Genomic DNA, 19,932 nt, shown 5'->3' on the forward strand with positions numbered 1-19,932 from the left:
AAATAGGGAAGCAAGTGAAAGATATTCTGTTCCCAAAAGCACACTAGGGGATAAAATAAAAGGTTTAAATAAAGTGAGACAAAGAAAGAAAATAGTAAATAAATCAGTTCAAGAAAAGAGAGGAGGAGGCCATGAGACTCACTGCATCATGTGTGGTGAAACCTTTGAAGAAGACTAGATTCAGTACAGGATTTGTGAAGGTTGGGCTCACGAAAACTGCACCAATCTTGAAGGAAACAATGTTTTATGAATGTGATGTTTGTTTTACCAAAAAAAAAAGTAAACACAGAATGCATTTGTCTTTAAAACAAATTATTAAATTTTCAGACTGATAATTTTTTAATTTTTCTCATTTATACCACTTTCTTATCATGTATTAACTTCGTTTTACAATCTAATTTCTACTTTTATAAATTTCTCAAAAATAACACTGCCTAATAATAAAAAGTTGTTTGTGAAACCAAAAGTAATTCTCTTCTTGCAGATTTTTTTCAACCCTCCACAAGTAAAATTGATAAAAATGTAATGACTGTAAAAATTGTATAAAAAAATGATTATTTTTATCTTAGAAAAATGAGTTTTAAGAGATGTTTTATAGAACAATGTTTTGTATGGAATGTAATCTGGTCCAACTGAGCTGTAAAAATATTTTATAATATAAGACAGAGGTCACCAAACTACGGCCCGTGGGCCGGATCCGGGCTGCGAGATCAGCTCATCAGGCCTGTTGCCACACTGTCCCTCAAATGAGCTAAAATATAATTATTTATATAGAAATATCATAGATTGTAACTAAACTTACTATGTTGAAAAAATTAAAATAAGTGTAAGTAAAAATGCCAAAATTGGTCCAATGTAATTTTTGCATCTGACAGTAATATAGTTTTTAGGAAAATCAGTGAAATAAAAAATTCAGCAACTTTGGATATCAGAGCACTTTTTGAGTAAGTACCTGCAATGAAGTTTGAGAAAAGCGATTACAAGCTTGCTGCAGTGATCGTGTTTGTGTATTGGTAAATAAATATGTTGGTTGTTTTTGTATTTTTGTGTATTCGCTGTACTGTACTGAACAAAATGGTTACGCATCGCCAGCCAGATGGCCAAGCGCTCAAGGTGGCAATGTACCGCTCTGGGAGACCCGGGATTGCATCTGGATAGGTCAAAAAATCCCCAGGAATTTTTCAGAGGGTGGTCCATCTGGATATGTCAGGTCCTGTCCCTCATCATCCTACTGCCCCATTGTGGGTCTGGCAAACCCATAATGGGCTTGGTAAAATAAGCAGGCCCTCTTAGTGCACTCAGGGCAGAAAAAGTTAAAAAAAAAAAAAAAGGTTATGCAGTCCACGCTTGTAATTCTCTCAGTTATCTGGCCTGCTGTAAAAAAGTTTGGTGACCCCCTGATACATATAGGAGCTTAGGTGTCCGATACTACCAGACCTTCCCTATAACTATTGACAGATCATGTTTAATTAATGCAATTAATACTTTAATGTTTCCAACAACTCAATTTTTAAACATGTGTAATCTGAGTGTCAGATAAATTGGACTAAAATATAGTTTAAAATACTATATTCTTCAAAGAATACTTGAATGTCTTAAATAGATTCTCATCTCTTTGCACAGACTATTCAAAAAATCAGAATGTTATATCTGTACTTATATTTACAATTTGGAAAAACTCTCTAACTTGGCAAATCATTTCCATGAATAATCTTATTGATAAAAATGTATAAATGTATACATTTTTATCAATAAGATTGAGCATTGTAACTTAAAATCGTAGTATGAAATGAATGTTTTTATATTTATTAACTTTTTTATATTTTGTATTGATGAGAAAAAAACAATAAAAACAGGGTCTGTTAAAAGTGCTTGCAAAAATGAGAAAGAAACAATACATGTTCAAGTATTAACAAGTTAAGAACAAACTGAAGCATTAGCATGAAACAACATACACTCTCTATCAGCAAAATAATGTTTAATTGAAACAACAACAAAAAGAATATTTTCAGTCAATCATTACATTAGCTGAGATTCTAAATTTAGAACGTTCTTACAACCATGTTCCATTGATTTCATTGTATTTGAATGCTTAACAAGTATATCAGAAAATGTACTTCTTTATATACAGAATTATTATTATACACTAAAAATTAAACTTATCACATTTATCTTTTGTTATAAATTTTACCTCATACTAAATATGTACTGCAATAAGATATGTACATAAAGGATCATCTCACTCTGAACCATATATTAGCTTCTCTTTAGAGGATTATCAACCAATAACCACCATACAGCCAATATTGCCTTGCAATCTTCACTATTAATGCAATTTCTATTGATTGCTGTATATTAAATATTTCCCATGTTTTCAAAGTTTGTAGTTTCATCAAGGACTTTCTTATCAATTTTGCATTATCCCAGATTATTGACACCCTGGGCTGACTCGCTTATTGGGCTAGTGTGGTTACAAGTTTATTATTAGAGACGATCATATTGGTGCTCCTTAACCTGTCAGCTGTTAGTTCAATAACCCGAAACAAAATCGCTGTTGCATAGACATTTTGTGGATTTTTAAAGTGGTTTTTCAATTTGCAATATCTCGCTTAAAAATTGTTGTAGATATGATCTGTTTTCAGTTTTCTATCACATACATATTACACTTTATGATTGTTAACTTTGAAATATTATGTACATTTAAAAAAATTTAATAAAATTTAAGATTTTAAAATATTAAAAAAAATTTGTTTTTTTGTAAATATTCCATTAATTTGTTATATATGTTACTTAGGTATGTCTATTTTCTGTCAAATAAAAAACTGCAGCTTTCTAAATCGATGTAGAGAAATAATACGGCCTATAGATTATAACGTCGATTGGCTTGGGCAGTGGCTTTTCTAAATCTAGGTCAATACACTTATTATTGATGATGTGTATTTGATTCTATTTATATGTTATTTACACTACTGTACTAATAGTAGACTATAATAAGCAATTATTACTTTATTATATTCATGACTATACATGTATTTCTTATGTATTACGAAAGTACCACGATAACCGGAAGTACTTTGTTTTTTGAAAGGTTTAAGGCTGGATGGTATAAAAAACATGCTTATTTGTTAAATAGGATAAATGTACATAAAAATTTATTAAATTCAAGCTAACAATAGACGAGAATAATGATTTCTAATTGTTTGTTTACGTTTGTAGCTGACAATGTAGTTCCGAGAAGGTATAACTTTTTCCAAGAAAGTTCCCACCCCACAAACCCAAGTTGATGCTTACACATGAAAGGATAGTCATTTAGCTGTAATATACCAATTAGAGCTCAATAGGCATGCTAACAAGGATTTTATTGTCAAATGAACAAAAGAAGGGTCTCCCATAGACTTAACATGGAAAGGAGGAGTTTTGTGGGTAAATTTAAAAATACAGGGTGGTAACAAATATCTTATTCATTGAAACAGACAGTCTATGTAGATAAAAGCCAATCAGTGCTTAAATTGCCACCACCTAGTTAATTATGAAAAAAAATTGACACTTACTCCAACTGGAGTACAATGCAACAGTTTAACTAAAACTGGTTTCTCCAATGGTAGTACCCCGCAAACAACTGGTTAATTCTGTGCATCCTCATTCAGTTAGTAGAACCCATGTAAGATGCCTTCCAAATCTTATATATGGGGACTGAGTAACATGGGGTTATACCTAACTTAATATATGAAAAATGGTTGGACTGTGTCAGTATATTATCCTAGCATTAATGTGTTTAGCTATCTGCAAGTATTTAGCTCACAGCTTTGGGTCAAGGGCAACTATAAGATGTCTGTGCTTGTGTTTTTGTGGCTGTACTTCATTCTTCTTGGTTTGTGGGTGTGCAGAGTTATGCTGAATATTATGAGCAAGTGTAGGATAAGGAGTTCTGTTGTATCCATGTATTACTGCTTTGTTGTTAATGCACTCCAATTCCATCAAAATGTTGTTAGCATTGGAGCAGAGAACTTTATTCAAAATGTAAAAAAGATATGCTCCAAAATGAATAAGACAAAATGTAGAATTCTCTGCTCCAAAATGAATAAGACAAAATGTAGAAAAGATAACAAAACAAAGTTTTGTTATCTTTTCTACATTTTGTCTTATTCATTTTGCATTTTAGAGCTTAAATTTTAAAGCTGTACTATTACAAGAATAAAGAATTATATAAGTTTTTGTAATTTTATTTTAACTATATTTATCAAAGAATTACTTTCTTTTGGCTTAACTTATAAAATAATGTTATTTCAATCAATGCCTTAAAATTTGATATAAAAATTTCATTTACATGTCCATGAGACTATTATTTCAAATTTTAAGGTAATATATTAAATTTGTAGAAGAAAGTAAGAAATTTTATGATAGAGTAAAGAAAAGACATAATACACAACAGACAAGGCTCACACACCTGAGGAGGACCCAGTGTCAGCCCCTCGAACAGCTGCAGCATAGCTTGTAGCCCCTGCAGCCAAAAAATAAAAAAAAATTAGTCCGATACTTACTTTAATATTTCTTTGATTATGTTTATTATGTAAAATTATAAAATCTCTATAATTTACATAATATTTATTTATTTAAAAACCTCCTCTTAGGTTACCAGCCTTTCAAGGAACAACAGACAACAGATTAGAAGAAAACATAAGATTATTTCCAGCAGCATCACTAGGTTTGGTGTCACCCTTGTGGATCTCTTTTCATAATAGACCATACAGAATTCTTCGCAATGCATTTTGTCTACATACAATGTTCCTCATAAATTGTAATTTCTTTTATATTATTGAATGTAGTGGCAATAACAAACATCTAACAAAATTAAAATGACACCTTTAAGATACAGTATCATATGAACAGACTACATGTATTTGCATTTATTTATTTTTTTATTTTTGTAATTGTACTATATTTGTAAAATATAAAATATTTTGTATTTTTCTTGAATTTGTTAATAATGACAGCTCTGACCAGAACATATTAGTATGTACAAAAAGTAAATCAGTATAGAGTTTTAGCATTTTAAATACATGGATACATGTAAGCTGGGCTTACAAAAAATGCTTTTGCTCTCATAACTAGTTATCAAAGTTATTAAAAATAATAATAATAAATTTTAGCTAAAACACTGCAGAAAAATTTTATACTCATTTTGGTGTCATCTGGAGTGGTCCACATCCCTTCCACACCCTCCTAGTGATGCCACTGTCTATTTCTATTATTTTGTTAATTTAAGAAATATCTGTTTGTATAATATTCCTTTATAACATTTTTATAAAAATTTATCACCCTATAAATATGCTTTCTAATTTAAGAATATGTAAATGAAACTAGAGAAATTATATAGAGCTATAGAAAAATTTAATTAAATGATGATTATGATTAGAAATAAATCTGTAAATATAAATTATGCAAATCTAATGGCATTTTTTGTTAAAATTTTCATCACTACAGTGTTAATTTATAATTAATTTAATACAAGTTTAAACTAAGCAAATCTAAATAACAAAAATTGTGTTAACAATTGTCTTTAGGAAAACTATTGTGCTAGCCTAAATATAACCACACTGTTTTCTAAATTTCTATATTATTAAAATATAATTGTTACATTTAATAAATCATTTATACTAAGACAATATGCATCATAATAAAATATGAATGCGAAATAATGCACTTACTTTCAATAAAATTTAATGAGTATTCAGATGGCAGATCAAGGGTAATTGTAAAAATGTATGTTATCATAAACAACCAAGAGTATGAACAGGAGGAAAGCAAATACATAAAAAGACTAAAGACATAAGTATAAAAACACGATAGCTACAAGAATGCAAACAGACTACATTCATCAAAAAGCATAGTCATATTTTTGCCCATAAAAATAATACATGGACAAAGAAATGCAATGAACAGAAGAGTACATAACATAAGAGTGCACACGATAAAAATGTGGATGCAGACAGAAGTATGTTCAATAGCTCACTTTGTAATATATTGCTTCTTTAAATGTCTTTCAGAAAATTTATAAAGAGAATAAAAAAAAACCAACATACTAAAAGCTACAAGTACAATATTATAAAAAAATGTTGCATGGGATACAAATATATCCCACTAAAACAATGCTAATGATCTCTCAAAGACAGTACAAAAAACACGGAGATTTTAGTAAAGCAAAGTTACTACTAAGATTATATAGAATTAGTTTGCCTACATCTGCTTTCATGCAAATACATTTTAAAGATAATTGGAATATGCACGTATACCACTTAAGCACTGGAGTGTTAAATGTAAGTAATAGTCATATTTTTAAACAAGTTAAAAAAGTTTCCATTAACAGTTTTATGAATGAATGCAGAAAGCACACAACTTCTTAAGGATATCATTTTAAACAAATAAAAAGTTTCTTTTGTTCTTTTTTCTTTAAAAGTTTTCTTTAATATCATATATAAAGATGCTCCCCTACTTACAAACTTGTAAACAATTTCACATTATGTTTAAAATTTAAATGTCATGTGGATTCTGAAATACTCTTGCTGCTCATGGGGTGACATTGAAGTCAGTCTTTGGCCAGTAATAAATAATTAATATGAATTTATTTCTATTGTGTATCAGCATTTTTGATTTTTGTGCAAATTTTGAGGTTCCATCAAAATTGGTAACAACAGAATAATGGCATTTTTCACTATTGTTTGCAATTTTTATAAAATTTTATGATCAGTGCTTCAAAAAATGCATTCAAAACATAATAGTAAATCTAGCAGTGGAGATAAATGCAAAAAATGTTGATCTTTTACCATGGAAACTAAATTGGGCATTATAAAATTAAGTGCATTAGGTGGAAAAAGCCATATTTGAAACACCTGCTAGTAAGCAGTAGCAAGAGGGTAATTGAGCAAAATGTATTCTATTAAGTACATTGAAGAATCAACGAAACCTGTGACAAAACCTTGGGAATCTAACCTGTTTGTGAGTAGAAGAGCACCTGTCTCAAAACTTAACAATTAAACCTTATATGTAACTAACTAACATGGGAATATCCAAGCTTTGACATCTTAGATTTTGTTGAAATTTTAACACATTTTAGTACATCTCTCCCACCAAATTCCAAAGTAATTCAAAAAACACAATATCATAAAAATTAATAAATAGATGTAATTAGTAAACTTAACTACTAATCAGAATTTGGTGCTATGTAATCTAATCTTACAGGAGAGTAATTGCAAGAATTATACATGTTTAAGCATTTATATTTTAAACAGGAATTAATATAATATATTATATTAAAAAGCATTTTCAAGTAAAATAAAATGAAAATATCACTCATACCTATATAAAGTCTACTCTATACAGGTATATTAAAATATCTTAAGTAATTGATTTGATCAGTGCAAATATAGAAATTAACTGTCAAAATTTTAAATCATTTATAGCGAAACTGACATATAACTAAAATAGTTTATCACTAAGCAGAAATTATTAAACTTATATATTTAGATACAAAGCTAATTATTGTAAGATACCTACAAAATATTAAAGCAAGCAGTCAGAATCAAGTGACAGATTTTTATTTCTAACAGCTATTTTAGTATTTTCCAATCTAAAATAGTCAATAATTACATTTTGAAATGATGAAAACAATTCATATAGTTCTGACCTGAATTTCTGGGCTATCATCTTTTGCATATTTCAATTATATTTTAAGAAGTCAGTGACTTCAGATGTCAAATAATAAATGAAGAGATGAGTGTGTGGCTTATCATTAAGATGGAAAGAAAAAATTCTCAGATTGGATATCATTAAATTAAATGTATTTGAAAATCAACACTACTATATAACAAATATTAATTATTTTGTGTTAGTTTAAAAGAACATACTGTGAATATTTCTGTACATGCTGTAAATTTATTCCTACATATATCAAATTAAAATAATTGAACTTTAAAAACTTCAAACTAGAAGATAATTATTGATATAAAATTTTAATTACATCCTACCAGAATAAGTAGGGTTTTCAATTGTTTTTCCAGGTGAACCAAGATCGCCTCCAGTTGAAACAGGTGAAATAGATGTAGCTGCAGTAACAGGTACAACTTTATCATCTTCACACCCGTCAACTCTAAAAGAGAAAAGTAAAATAATACATATATATTGTATATATGTGATATAGTTGTCCCATCTGTTTAATATCAACACAAGAATTATCTAAATAGTTTTATATTTTTGTAAAATCACTAGTTTTATATTTAAAATATAAATTGCTTTTTATGATAAATGATAAATACAAATATCATTTATCATAAAAAGCAATCGTTTGGATAAACATAGCTACAATATGATGACCATTTCTGATTTCTTTTTGTAGACTTCCAGAAGGATGACATAGCTGCCTCTGAAAAAGGCAATACATTTAGAAAGTTTTTAAAAAATTGTATATGTAACTATTATAAAAGCTTGATTTTATAACTGCTTTTTGTTGTTTGTGAATTTTATTCTCAAGAAATTTTATATTAAGAACAAATACCCTTGATTTAGTAGGTAGATCTGGTTCTTTGTTACTGTTAATATTTATGCAAGTGCACTATTTTTGCATCCCAGAGACAGAGTCATCAAAGGAAAGGTACATTCAAAATGATAGTAGAAATTCTATTCCTGCTTAAATTTTGTTGAAATTTCTTTTGATTGAAATCAATTAATAAATATATTAAATTTTAATTAATTTATTAAAACATCTACTTTAGATATGAAACCAAAAAAAAACTGTTCTGAAATTATTACTTTATTTTTCTGCTTTTAGGATAATGTGCAATAATCAGAGAAATATTGAATTGCAATTCACACTTCTATTATTCAAAAGATTTTACCATGTTCTCAATCCCCAATGTCCTTACAGTTATGAACAGCAGAGTGCACTGTACCTATGTTAAAGTGGAAATGGACCTGTCTCAGTGATTGTATATTGATACATTTTAATTAATAACCGAGCAGAAGTGTCATTTTAGTATTTTTAAATCATACCGTTAGATTCCTAGTAAAAAGTTATGTCTATTAGACCCATTTTCAGCCCTGTGGACACTTCCTCTTTTAATTTCAATAGCAGACAAACAGATCACTGCACATTCAAAAATATAAAAGTCAAACACAAGATACTTTGAACATCTTTTGATTATTAGCAGCAATTTATTTTAAAGACAAAATACAAAACAAAAATAGGTATGATTACAAAAATTATTCTGTATTAAACTATAGCATCAATAAATGTAATAAACTCAATAAAAGTGCAAATATTTATATAAGTTATTAAAGAAATTATAGGTGTTAAAAAACTTTGGGCAACTTCAAATTCACAAAAAATACTTCACACACTTCTATAAATGAAATGTTTCTATTTATTTAAATATTATTGGATATAGAGGAAGAGTCCTTACATTAAATAGCTATAAAGCTAAAAATTGACAAATCAACAGTTTCTGATATAAGTAAAGGAAACTGGTAGCATTATTCTAGGACAAACAAAAATTGTAGCAGCTTCTGACCAAGTTCTTGTTCAAAATTATCAAAGAAAACTGGCAAACACCACTTACAGAACTGGTGATTGAACAGAATGCAACCACTAATACTCAAACTACTAAAGAAACAGACTTGTCAGATGTATTTGCAGAAACTTGACTACAGGTTTTATCAGGTAAAATAATAGTGCAATATGTCGGCATGAGAATGTAATGGTTATGTAATTAATGCTTCAACATATGATTTTTCTTTTCAAGCTAAGAAAAATCTGTTAACTAAGCTTCAAACAAAATATTGACTAAAAAGAGAAAAGGATGGTCAAAATTGGGTGCAGCAATACTGAAAATAGTGTTTTCAGTAATAAAGCAAAGTTTTAGATTTGCATCACAAGCAACAAAAAGAAGTGATTCAAAGAAAGCACAAATTCTTTCATCCTGAGCATTCTAATCGTACAATGAAGTTCCCAGAAAGTATTACAGTATTATAACATTGCATGACTGCTCAAGATTTTGGCACTCTGCATTTTATCAATGGAACAGCAAATTCAGAAAAATATCAGCAGATCCTACAAGAAAACTCTTCCATACTTGGAAAGACAGCAAAACACAAATATAACTCCCCAACAGGACAATGCAAGTTGCCAAACTACCAAAACAATGAGGGCATGGCTTGCAAATCATAAGTGTTGAGTTGGCCATCTAGCAGTCTAGATCTTTTTCCCATACATATACAATGGGAAAAAGATCTCAACAGGCAGTGCCTGTCTTACATCAAAAATCCAGGAAGTCTGTGATGGAATTATTAAAAATGAATGTCAGGCTCTTAATAATACAATGCGTGAAGATGTAAATGTAGTAATACAAGCAAAATATGATATAACCAGATAATAATCAGCAGTATCCAAAGTATTTTCTATTAATGCTAGAAGTGCCCAAAGTTTTTTCGTCACTTGTGATTTCTTCAAATATTCATTCCTTTAATATTAATGCAAGCATTTGCATTTTTATTGTTATTTATGTTAACAAAGGTCATAGTTTAATACACAATTTTTGTAAACAAATTTATTGCTTTTTCTTTTATTATGTTCAATATATAACACAGTTTAAAATCAAATGTCTGAGGTATTTTTTTTATTTTTTATACAGATTATATAATTTTAAATTACATTTTATTAAAATAAGTAAAGCTTAACTCACATTAGAAAGGATATATTTTTAAATATTTAAATAAAGAAACAAAAATATAAATTTCTGTTCATTCAAATATACTTTTTGAAAAAATTTTGAAATATACAATTTAAAAAAAAATAAACATTTTTAAATAACCTCATCATAAAATTATTGTAAATAAGAAATACAGGAAAATCTGCTTATTGTAATCCTGGATATTGTTATCAATTGTCTAATGTCATCAGAATCAGCATGTTCCAAAACAAGTAAGTTAAAATACACTTATAAAAGTGATTATTGGAATCAGTGTTCTAGCTCCGTCCTCACTTATGTCTATCTTCATTTCCAAACCAATTAATTTATGATATAGTAATCATTAAATTAAGATGACAGTCTGACTCTTACCTTTAGCCCAAATTATGTATTATCTATATAATTAATTAGCCAAGTTCTAGCTTAATAGTTAATCCAGCTTTATTATTTGACTATTAAAAACAACATATTTTTCATGTAAAAAAGAATGTAAAGGTAAATTTAACATACCACAGTTGTTATAACTTTTATTCAAAGTATTTTTATCACTGTTTTTTTTATAACACTTACCTATGTTGCTTAATCAATGTACAATCTCCTCCTTCAATTGGGTCAAAATTATAAATATATAAAAATCCATCAGCTGAGGCCACTAACACTCTAGGACATTTCTGGATTCTGAAAAATATAAATCAAAGCATTTAATAAATTTATCTTATGTATAGATATTAGAAATGACTAATTTATGAAATCTTCAATTTTTGTTTTAAAATAAAATAAAATTATTATTAATTGAATGATAACATAGCTTACGGTCATAGCTTGGCCAATTTACTAACTTATTAGCTACTTCAATATTTGCAGCTAATATTTTAACAAAGACACTAATATAAACTATTAAGTTTGCATATTGAGATATATATAATAATGTATAGTATACATAAGCATAGTATTTATAGAAATTTCAACTGAAACTAAAATGTTACAGAATTAACATATAATTTAACATTTCCATATTTATAATTATTCTTTGAGAACTTAATTTTAAAAATTTTGGATTAATTAATATAACTTGCAAAAATTAAAACTGAAAGTTAACAGAACTGTATTAATAGAAATATTTTTACATATCAGCTGATCTTTTAACTTAATTTCTTAAACATTTCTCAGGTAACATCTCACTGATCAAAAAACTGCAACTGCATCTCATGGGTCAGCAGGCTTGAAGCCCAAAACTCCATAAGAAAAAACATATGAAGCCCACTGGAAGCCAACAAAGTTCCCTTCAGCCTGCATCCAGAAAAGGTTGCTCATTGCTGGATATATTGTTGGGAATTTATTAATAAGAAAGGTTGAAATCTTATTTGTGTAAAATATATTTATCCTGCCTACAACCAATATCCTCACAAATTTTTGAACAATAAATTCAAGCAATAAGTATCAATCCACATTATGGTTAATAAATGTTAATAAGGTGATTTTAATTTATATCATGAGCCAGTATGTTTGACTCTTGAGCCATATATGATCAAAATGAGCTGAGCTGCAAGCTGTTAAGTCAAGCCCTTCTGTAAAATTTTGTTATGAGCTTAGGCTCACCTCAGTTCAAGCATAATTGCTTCCAGGATTACATGGCACACAGAATGATAGCATTTGTGTCACATTTCTAATGGATAACCAGGTAAACATGCAACCAGTATTTCAACAATTTGACTAACAAATTTGTGAAACTTCAAATATGCTAAAATCAATTAAAAATAATGACATCATACTATTATATGCATTTTAAAACAAAAAACTACTAAATTTACTAAGATATATTTATTTATAATAATTTTTTCCTTTATCATTTAATATTTTGTTAATTAAATTTGAATTTTAAAAATTTAACATTTAATATGATCAAGTGGAACAAAAACACTTACATAGCCAATGCACAGACATTCTTCAGTCCTGAAAAAGGTAAATGAACAGTAGCAAATGCACGTCCTTGACTGAACATTTCTGTAACTTGAGATGGTAAATAACTGGCAGAATTCATTAATGCTCTCCCAAAATAACCAATCCACCCTTGTGGCTCTTCTGTAGGTTTTCTATTAAAACAAATATGATCTTAACTGACACACTTAAGCTCTAAAAAAAATATTATTATTTATAAATTAAAGAAAATTTTCTAATAATTTAATTGTTACTATCATTTTTTAGTTCCTTTATTTTACAAATTTTACTTTAAAAAATTAAAACCCTCTTATCTCAGTTAATTATTAGGTTTTGAATAAATAGCTTTGACATAAGCTTTCCATTGATTTTCCAGTATCTCTTAATCCAGACATAGGAATTCCCTTTCATAATTTTGACTACTAAACTTGTTTATTGAATGCACAGATGGCATTACATATAATTGTGTAATCAATTATCTAACAATCATTTACTTAGTTGTATATAGTGTATTTGTTTGTATGCCTCCCATTCTATGCAATTTTTAGCTCATTTTACCATAAATCCTCCAACAAATGCCAAGTCTGCTATAAACGTCAGTTATTTAATTTAAACTGCTAAACAGATGCCAGATTTTCAATAGATGCCGGGTGTTGTTAAATTCCTACGCTCAGCTCAGTGTTCTATACATGCTGTGGTAATTTTCCTATGGAAAACCCTTAAAAAATGTTTTTACTAAGACATGGGGTACAACTCTAGTATACAGTAAATATGATAATCGACACATCTTTCTGTAAATTATATTTTACACTCTCCATTTTACACAGATCAGTGAACTAGACATCAATTGAAATGGGCCTAGAGACCTTATAGTATTGCCTTCAAGCTGAATGCAGTTGCATATGCAAAAGAATATTCCAGAGAAGCAGCAGCACAAAAATTCAAAGTGCATCAAAGTGAATTTGCAAGTGGAAGAGCAAGCATGATGCTCATAATTCTACTTTATCTATCTAATTTATCAAGAATAAGAATGAAGTAAAGAGACTGGCAGAAGGAGGGTGCAAGAAGGTCAGTGAAGAATTAGAAGAAAAGGATCTGTGAGCAGTGAAGAAAAAAGTAACCATATCTCCAAATGGATGGTGATGGACAAGAGAAATCGTCCCACAGTTAGATAAAAATGATAAACAAAATGTGGTGTTCACAACTAGCAGAGAGTGGCTAGAAAAATTCATGAAACATAGCTATGGTAACACTGCAGTAACTTTATGATTACAATAGTAATGCTGTTGTGTAGTAATGTGCTTTTCTGTTAAATAAAAAGTAAAAGTTCTTTTTAATTATTTTCAGTTTTCATTATTTGGGAGAGAATGAATGGGAAAAACCACTGTGGTGGTGGTAGAAAGAAGAATGAACCATATTTCTCCCTTTTTATATCACTAGTTTGAATTTGAAATTCTGCAAGAATGGAATAGATGCTGGGTCTGTTATATATACCAGAGGACAGTTTTTTGTCCAACAGATGCCCGGGCATCTATTAGAAGATTTACAGTACTTACATTTAATCCTAGCAACAGCATCTAACAAAATAAAATTGCAACTGCCAGTGATATTAAATAACTGCTAGTTCACATTTAATATATGATTAATTTAAGATCTTAGCAGTTTATAGTGTTTAGACACAAAAGCCTCAGGATGTACTATGGAATTATAATTACACGACTGACCTCTGCTGGTCAAGCAAAGCTGCTTTAAACTAAATTTTCCAGAAAATTTGTGAGTAATCTGTACTTTCATAGTTTCTTGGATCTATAATCAATTTTTAAAAATATTTCAATAACCAAACATCGACTTTAAGATATAACAAGATATAGATAGTCTTTCAAAAACCACATATATATTTTGATATATCCTAAATTCATTTAGTTCATTCAATTCTATAGTTAATAAAAATAAACAAATTCATTTGTTCATATTTAAAATTCATAATTCAAACTTGAACATTTAAATGTAAGTACTTATATTCTTTTGTTCAAATCCTAACCAAATTCTGAAGAATTTTTTTATATGATTCAAAACAAAAGTATTTGTCAATTTATTCTATTGATGTTTAGTGTCTGATAGATAAATTAGAATTAATAATGTAATATCTATTTTCTGTAACTAAATTCTATATAAATAATACCATTACATTTTCTACTGTTGGAGTTACAATCAATTTTTGGATATGTAAAATAATATTTATGAATAAAAACCATGTATGTTATTTTAAAATGTTTATTTATTAAACAATATTAAAATCTTAGTTTTAATTGAAAATAGATTTAGCAGGTATTCACTTTTAACTGGGTTGGTTTTATTTCATTGACTTTAGTAAAATTATTATTATTCTTATTAAACTATTTTTGAAATTAATAACATTTTTTAAATGAAAATTAATGAAAACATTTATCAAATAATATTTAACAATGCTTTTATGAAATTAAGTAAATAATGCACAAATGAGAAATAAATTGCATCAAACAATTTGTACTCATTTAATGCACAGTATTGAGCAATTTTAATTTCAATTGTAGTAGTTCCATATTGTTTTTAATTTTAAATTTAAAATAAAAATAACTACTACAAAATGGCAAATATTAATGTTCCAAGATCAAAGAAAACAACAAGCATATAAATACTTTTAAATGGCTTGATAAATACTAAAAGTTAACATATTTTAAATGATGATTATAAACTTAAATATTTTTATTTATAAAGCTTTTTAAAATATTCGCAAACTTTATAAATTACTTATTATTTATTTATTTACAATATTACTGGCAATGTCGTTAAGACATTATGATTGCTAACCCCCATACAACAAAGAAACAACAGACCCAGTAAAATAAATAAAAAACATAATAAAATAAAAAAATAAAAGGAATAAATCATAGAAATAAAAAAAACAATTAAATAAAATAAAGTAATTTTTAGCAAACAGCCTTAAATTTAGTGAATTCAATATAAAGTTTATCTATAAATAATAAACATCTTATAGCCCAATGAGTATATAATGAAATAACCAACAATTGCCTGAAAGATCAGGCTAGAATTTTGCTAATTAAATGATTATTATAAAGCAATTTGACACTACAGGGTGGTGTTAGGCACCATCTTGATTAAATTAATAATTATAATTTCAATAATTTATTAAATAAATTTAGAACCTTCTGGAATAAAAGAACTGACCCAGGGTGGGGCTTGAACTCACAACCTCCACTTGGCGTGTGGCAAACTTGCCTGTTGTGCCACCTGGACTATTCTAGCCCAATCTTTCAGGCAATTATTGGTTATTTCATTATAAAGTTTATCTCTGATTTTTATAGCAGCTTTCTGGTAACAATAAAAAAAGATTTAATGGTAACACTAAGACAGCAACATGGAGAGTACAAACATGTAGTATTTCTAGTATTAATAAAAGAAGTGTGAAGATAAATATATTGGAATTTATTAGACCATTAAAGATTTAGACCATTAAAATATTTATAAGTATATATCCATCAAAATATTCAGTGCATTTATAGAAATTAGGTAAACCTAGGCAAACAAGTGCAACTTCTCAGCAGTTTGAGAAGTTGCACTTGTTAGAAAGTTTGTTAAGTAAAATATAAACTTTAGACAATTCTGAATAAAGTTTATTAAAGGTAGATGGAAGAGCAGAAGCCCAAACAGGTAGGGCATAGTCTATTAGAGACTATGCCCCACCAGCATACAGTCTATTAGAGACTGTATGCTGGTGAAAAATATTACTCTAAGAGTGTTTTTACTGGAAATTATTCTAGTTTTGCCAAAGCATTCCCCTACAAATTGAGACCTGCTTAATTAAATTTTTTATATGCAGTTTGAAAGAGAGTTTTGAATCAAATATTATACCTAAATCCTGAACTCTTAACTATTTTCAGTTTTCAATTATTGATTAAAAAAAAAGTATTGCAAGTTGGTACTCTATATAGATCATTATTAATTTTTGACTATTTGTTTTAATTTATAAATATTATGAATAAGATTAAAATGTTTTTTAATTATTAATATTTATTTTAATTCTATATATCTTATATTATACATATCTTTAACAAATTACTTACAGTTCTTTAGGATTTTCTAATTTAAATATATGAACAGTTTCTGTGTTACTTGAAGCACATAGAAACAAAGAATCTTCACTAAATGAAAGGGAATATATATTGACACATCTAAAGAAAAATAAATTTCTTTAATTATTAAAATATACAAATCTCAATTTATAGAAATATACATAAGTATTCATTGATACTCTTTAAGTATTTAATTATTATCTAATACATAAAATGTAGCAGATTCAGAAAAATCTACAGTTCATAAAGATTTTCTTAAATTTTGACTTGCAGCAATTTATTCCTGCTTCTTCAAAAAGAAGTTAAATGTAAAATTCTAAATTATTAAATTATATAATTAAAATTTAATATTGAAAATACATGACACCAAAATAAATAACTAATAATAATGACTGATAAAGCATTCTTGGATAAATATTTAATTTTAATTAAAATGTTCAATATAGCAATAATTTATTGAAATAACAGGTGTCCAGATGTTTGTGTAACAGGTTTTACCTTGGAAAAAACAAATAAAACTCTATGAACTAAATAGTTACTTGAAAGACAATAAAAAGCTGTACATTATCTATTATTTGTAAATTCTACATCTATAATCTGTCTTAAAATTCCTTAATTTGCAAAATGATTCACATTAAACTTTTTCTTAATGTTTTATTTAATGTATAAAAGTTTTACACTCTTAAGCATAAAGAATCGTTTTTTGCCATTTTGAAAGAAGTGTGAGATCCCTGGGTTCAGTTTTTATAAAAAGGATAATAGTTTAATAATTTATTAAAATAAATTATTAACAAAAGAGAAAACTTTAGAAAAAATGAGGAAATAACAAGTTGTTGTTAAACTTCCCTTCCATTCCTCTTTCTGAGCTGGTTACTCAACCTGGGAAGCAAGAGAAGAAAAATTTGAATTGGTTATTAACAGCCTTCATCTAATATTACCATCTATGGAAATGTTCTGACTCAAGAGACAGACCAAAAGTATAAAGGGACCACTCAAAGGTCATAGAGATCATCCAGTTCATGTTAGCAGGCTGATTCAGTCATTGTCCCAGCCAGTCATCTGATCATCCATTATTTGACTGGTCAAATCTCTCTCACCATTAGAATTGTGACCATTTTCCCATTTAATACTATAAGGACTGAAATTAGAAGACGTCCTCTGATTGACAACAAAGTAAATACCTACTCGTGGTCCATTGTAAATTCTCTCTCTCATGAAAATAGGATTATTATAAGACATATAAGACTAATTAATTGTTATGCATCCCTTATAGTCAAGAAATGATTTTCTTTGAGGGTAATTTTACTTTTTATGTATACTTGTAATCAATACTTATCTTAGTTAAATAAACACAGTTTGTTTTAGCATAAAACAAACTGTGTCATTGAGTGCATTACTTCTGGGGTTCCCTATCTCTCTTATTTCCTTCCTCCATCCACCCAAGTCCTACATACATGACCACTCGTGCATATAGAAATAGTTCCGACAGAACTAACTGCAGGTGGTGTCAGATCTGACTGTAGGGGGCACTGCCATCCTGTTCACAGAAGCAGAAAATCAAATGCAGAAAAAGATTCTAAAATGTTCTACAATATTCCACATGCTTTCAAATTATAGCATATGCAGCATAATAAAAAATTATTGGCTGTTAGCTAGAATCAGATATTTTGTGCAGATTTTCTCATTACACATAATTTAAGGTAAAAATAGCACAATAAATGCCCTAATAATAAATTAAAACAGAAAAACAATAAATAAAGTACATAAATACTGTGTAATAAAATGAAAATTGCATTCACTGGTCGCACACCATTGAATTCGACATCTTAAACATGGCTGCCAGATCTGCCAAACATGTACCACTTTCTAGCTTCCCAATGACTTTCTTTTTCATCTCAATCATTGATATTAACTGGATACCATAGTTAATAAGTAAAGGTGATATTCCATCAAACAGAAAGTTTTTGCATATTTTAACAGTTGTCCTTACTTTACATAATGTGTAATTTAATTATAACAGTTGTGAAATTTAACACATTATTGCTAATTTGGTGTTGTATTCTTTGTTCAAAAGCTTATTTTACACTCTGAGTGCATTTTTTTTCACTGTGCAAACTTTAAAGCATTTACTATAAGAATAGATATGTATTATATTAATGGTGCAGTTTTCTTTATATTGCTTTAAAATCAATTTTTTAAATATTTCTTCAAAAAAATTGATGAGACTTCATAGGTTAAATTCAAAGAAGTTAACCGATGACAGGTAGATTTAAGATCAAATATGGAATCAAATTTTATTCCATCTTCAGAAAGTAAATGTGAATAATTCTTAAGAAATTTTTAATTTTAATTGGATAATTTTCATGTTTTTAAGGAACATTTTAAATGGATGACTAAGTAGCGTACAAAGAAAGGTCTAGCAATCTATAGTTTGTTCTAGAACATGAGAAAATAAAATGGTGATCGCCTAAGAATTTTAGAACGACTGTGTCTTTTATTTTTATCAAAGAATAAATTTTTCATTCACAATTTAATAAACATCAGGTAAACAAATGTCATTTTTGAAACATGGATAAAAATGCTTGTATTTTTATTTAAAATAATTTTATTCATCAAAATATTTACCTTCACATTCAATTACACTTTCCCAATGGGAGGACAGTTTGAAAATGTCATTTTCAGCATTAAAAATTGAGTCATTTCATCTTTTACAGCTGCAATTGTAAATTGTTTTCCATGACTAAGATTATCCAAAAATAAAGAAATGTGGTAATCAATGGAGATAAGTCAGCAGAATAGGAAGGATGAGGTAAAAGTTCTGATACCAATTGCATTATTTTGTTTCTTGTAATTTCTACAATGTATGGGTGAGTATTATCTTGTAAAAACAAAAACACCTCAAAAATTCACCAAAGATGGCTGTCTTAAGCTTAATTTGTCTTATACTCTTTGTAGCTGCTCACTGTACAAATTTGCTGTGAAGGTTTGACCAACATACAAGTACTCTTGATGAACAATACTCCTTAAAGTCCACCAAATACAAAGGAAGATTTTTTCAGGAGTCATTCAAATCATTTATAAAAATGGTATTTTCAAACTACTCTCCTATTGAGAAAGTGAAA

General features: G+C 28.1%; 1 protein-coding gene across 2 annotated transcripts in view; it reads right to left on the reverse strand.

Moving 5' to 3' along the window:
* Positions 1-19,932, reverse strand: part of LOC136989179 (WD repeat domain phosphoinositide-interacting protein 2-like) — a 41,589-nt gene that overhangs the window by 12,560 nt on the left and 9,097 nt on the right. The window contains exons 5-9 of one of the 2 annotated variants that reach the window (XM_067287261.1): positions 16,802-16,909; positions 12,665-12,832; positions 11,310-11,417; positions 8,025-8,146; positions 4,448-4,501 (exon numbers count right to left, since the gene is read on the reverse strand). In XM_067287261.1, coding sequence (XP_067143362.1) covers positions 4,448-4,501; positions 8,025-8,146; positions 11,310-11,417; positions 12,665-12,832; positions 16,802-16,909 — 560 coding nt within the window. The remainder of the gene's footprint in view (positions 1-4,447; positions 4,502-8,024; positions 8,147-11,309; positions 11,418-12,664; positions 12,833-16,801; positions 16,910-19,932) is intronic. The other variant, XM_067287262.1, reaches the window with a different exon arrangement.

The sequence above is a fragment of the Centruroides vittatus genome, unplaced genomic scaffold, assembly GCF_030686945.1.
Source record: "Centruroides vittatus isolate TY-2023 unplaced genomic scaffold, ASM3068694v2 scaffold_450, whole genome shotgun sequence".
NCBI lineage: Eukaryota > Metazoa > Arthropoda > Arachnida > Scorpiones > Buthidae > Centruroides > Centruroides vittatus.